This window comes from Bison bison, unplaced genomic scaffold (assembly GCF_000754665.1).
Source record: "Bison bison bison isolate TAMUID 2011002044 unplaced genomic scaffold, Bison_UMD1.0 scf7180017864456, whole genome shotgun sequence".
NCBI lineage: Eukaryota > Metazoa > Chordata > Mammalia > Artiodactyla > Bovidae > Bison > Bison bison.
The window spans coordinates 30,070,595-30,072,964 of NW_011495018.1; the positions used below are offsets into that span (position 1 = coordinate 30,070,595).

Here is a 2,370-nt window from a genome sequence, read left to right on the forward strand (position 1 = left end):
TGGGGGGGAAAGTGAAGAGGAACTAAAGAGCTTCTTGATGAAAGTGAAAGAGGAGAGTGAAAAAGCTGGTTTAAAGCTCAACATTGAGAAAACTAAGATCATGGCACCCGGTCCCATCACTTCATGGCAAATAGATGGGGAAACAGTGGAAACAGTGGCTGACTTTATTTTTCTGGGCTCCAAAATCACTGCAGATGGTGATTACAGCCATGGAATTAAAAGATGCTTATTCCTTGGAAGGAAAGTTATGACCAACCTAGATAGCATATTCAAAAGCAGAGACATTACTTTGTCAACAAAGGTCCGTCTAGTCAAGGCTATGGTTTTTCCAGTGGTCATGTATGGATGTGAGAGTTGGACTGTGAAGAAAGCTGAGTGCTGAAGAATTGATGCTTTTGAACTGTGGTGTTGGAGAAGACTCTTGAGAGTCCCTTGGACTGCAAGGAGATCCAACCAGTCCATCCTAAAGGAGATCAGTCCTGGGTGTCCATTGGAAGGACTGATGTTGAAGCTGAAACTCCAATACTTTGGCTACCTGATGAGAAGAGCTGACTCATTCGAAAAGACCCAGATGCTGGGAAAGATTGAAGGCGGGAGGAGAAGGGGACGACAGAAGATAAGATAGTTGGATGGCATTACTGACTCAATGGACATGGGTTTGGGTAGACTCCGGCAGTTGGTGATGGACAGGGAGGCCTGGCGTGCTGCAATTCATGGGGTCACAAAGAGTCAGACACGACTGAGCAACTGAACTGAACTGAACCAGTTGATCATCATCTAGCAGTTTCTGACCTGTCCCTTTTCTGAACAATGTTTTCAGTGGCAGTCAGGAGTATGTAATATTTGAATATGAGCTATTGTAATATTTAATTTGGAACAAGCTAATTGAACTGTCTCTTCCTTTCAGGGAAACGGGCCTGTGTTGGAGAGGGCCTTGCCCAAATGGAGCTGTTCCTGTTCTTCACCACCATTCTGCAAAATTTTGTCCTGAAACCCCTGGGGGAGACAAAGGACATAGAGACCAAACCCATTGTTACTGGACTGATCAACATGCCACCACCCTTCAAGCTATGCCTTATCCCCAGATAAAAGAAGAGCTTTTCTCTTATAACAATTTAAATGAAAGTAATAGCTTTTTCTTCTCACTACTTCTCCCACCCCAATAGTCTCTTTTCACTTTAAATTCTGCTTAGGACAGAAACATGGGCTTCCCTCATAGCTCAGTCGGTAAAGAATCTACCTGTACTGCAGGACAGAAACACTACTCACTAAAAGCTTGATAGACATTTGTTTAAATCTATAAATTCCTTGAAAAAAAGGAGCTGGGTCCTGAAAGCTCCAGGGGTAAAACAATATCTTGTACCCTATAGAGTACTTTATAAACCATGATCCAGCCAAACCAAGCCCAGGCCCACAGAAGGCCTTTATCAGCAAATAGTGGAGCCTTCACTTTTTCTGTGCCTTTGGAGATAGGCTGATAATCTATAATTTTCAAAATAGAGAATGTAATGGCCTATGTGTATTTTTTCCTATTTCCCATTGAAAGCACTTACATGATTTCTGCCACATTCACAAAATAAAACCTTTCTTTCCACAGCAGCTTTTCTGTGAATGTTTGACTTTATTTCAAGTCTCAAATATCCCTTACCTTGAGTTATGGACAGTCTACAATTAGAATAAGATAGAACTTCCAGATGTTCAAGCTGGTTTTAGAAAAGGCAGAGGAACCAGAGATCAAATTGCCAACATCCGCTGGATCATCTAAAAAGCAAGAGATTTCCAGAAAAACATCTATTTCTGTTTTATTGACTATATGGCATTACCGACTCAATGGACATGGGTTTGGGTAGACTCCGGCAGTTGGTGATGGACAGGGAGGCCTGGCGTGCTGCGATTCATGGGGTCGCAGAGAGTCGGACACGACTGAGTGACTGAACTGAACTGAACTGAAACAGATGAAATGGTAACCCCCATCACAAACCTCTCCCTGCCCCACCTCATCTATTTGCATCCATTGCTTTACATGGAGGCCCAAGAAGCCACCTTGGATAAAAGTCAAACCATGTGCATAGGCAGGATTCAGACATGCATAGCTGCATCTTCTTCAGAAAATGAGGGGCAGGACTGGGGTTTGGAGAGCAAGAGGGTAAACTGCAAGAAAAAACTGTTATTGCCAAGAGAATAGTGACGCAGAAGAGAATAGTTAGAACAACTGCCCAGTGGGGGCCCAGTGGAGTGCTGGGAGCAGCAGCTGCCACAGAAGGATGGTTCAAATGTCATGAGGCAGCCCAGGCTCCAGGACATTGGGAGGGAAAGAAGCTTTAAAAGTAGAGCTGAGTTTCTGGGCATATACTCAAAAGAATTGATTCT

The 2,370-nt window shown here is 43.5% G+C and overlaps 1 protein-coding gene across 1 annotated transcript in view; it reads left to right on the top strand.

Annotated features, from left to right (window-relative positions):
* Window positions 1-1,601, top strand: part of LOC105002722 (cytochrome P450 2C23-like) — a 28,322-nt gene extending 26,721 nt beyond the window's left edge. The window contains exon 9 of the mRNA XM_010859535.1: window positions 908-1,601. Within this exon, the coding sequence (XP_010857837.1) occupies window positions 908-1,089 (182 nt within the window). The 3' untranslated portion in view covers window positions 1,090-1,601. The remainder of the gene's footprint in view (window positions 1-907) is intronic.
* The last annotated feature ends 769 nt before the right edge of the window (window positions 1,602-2,370 follow it).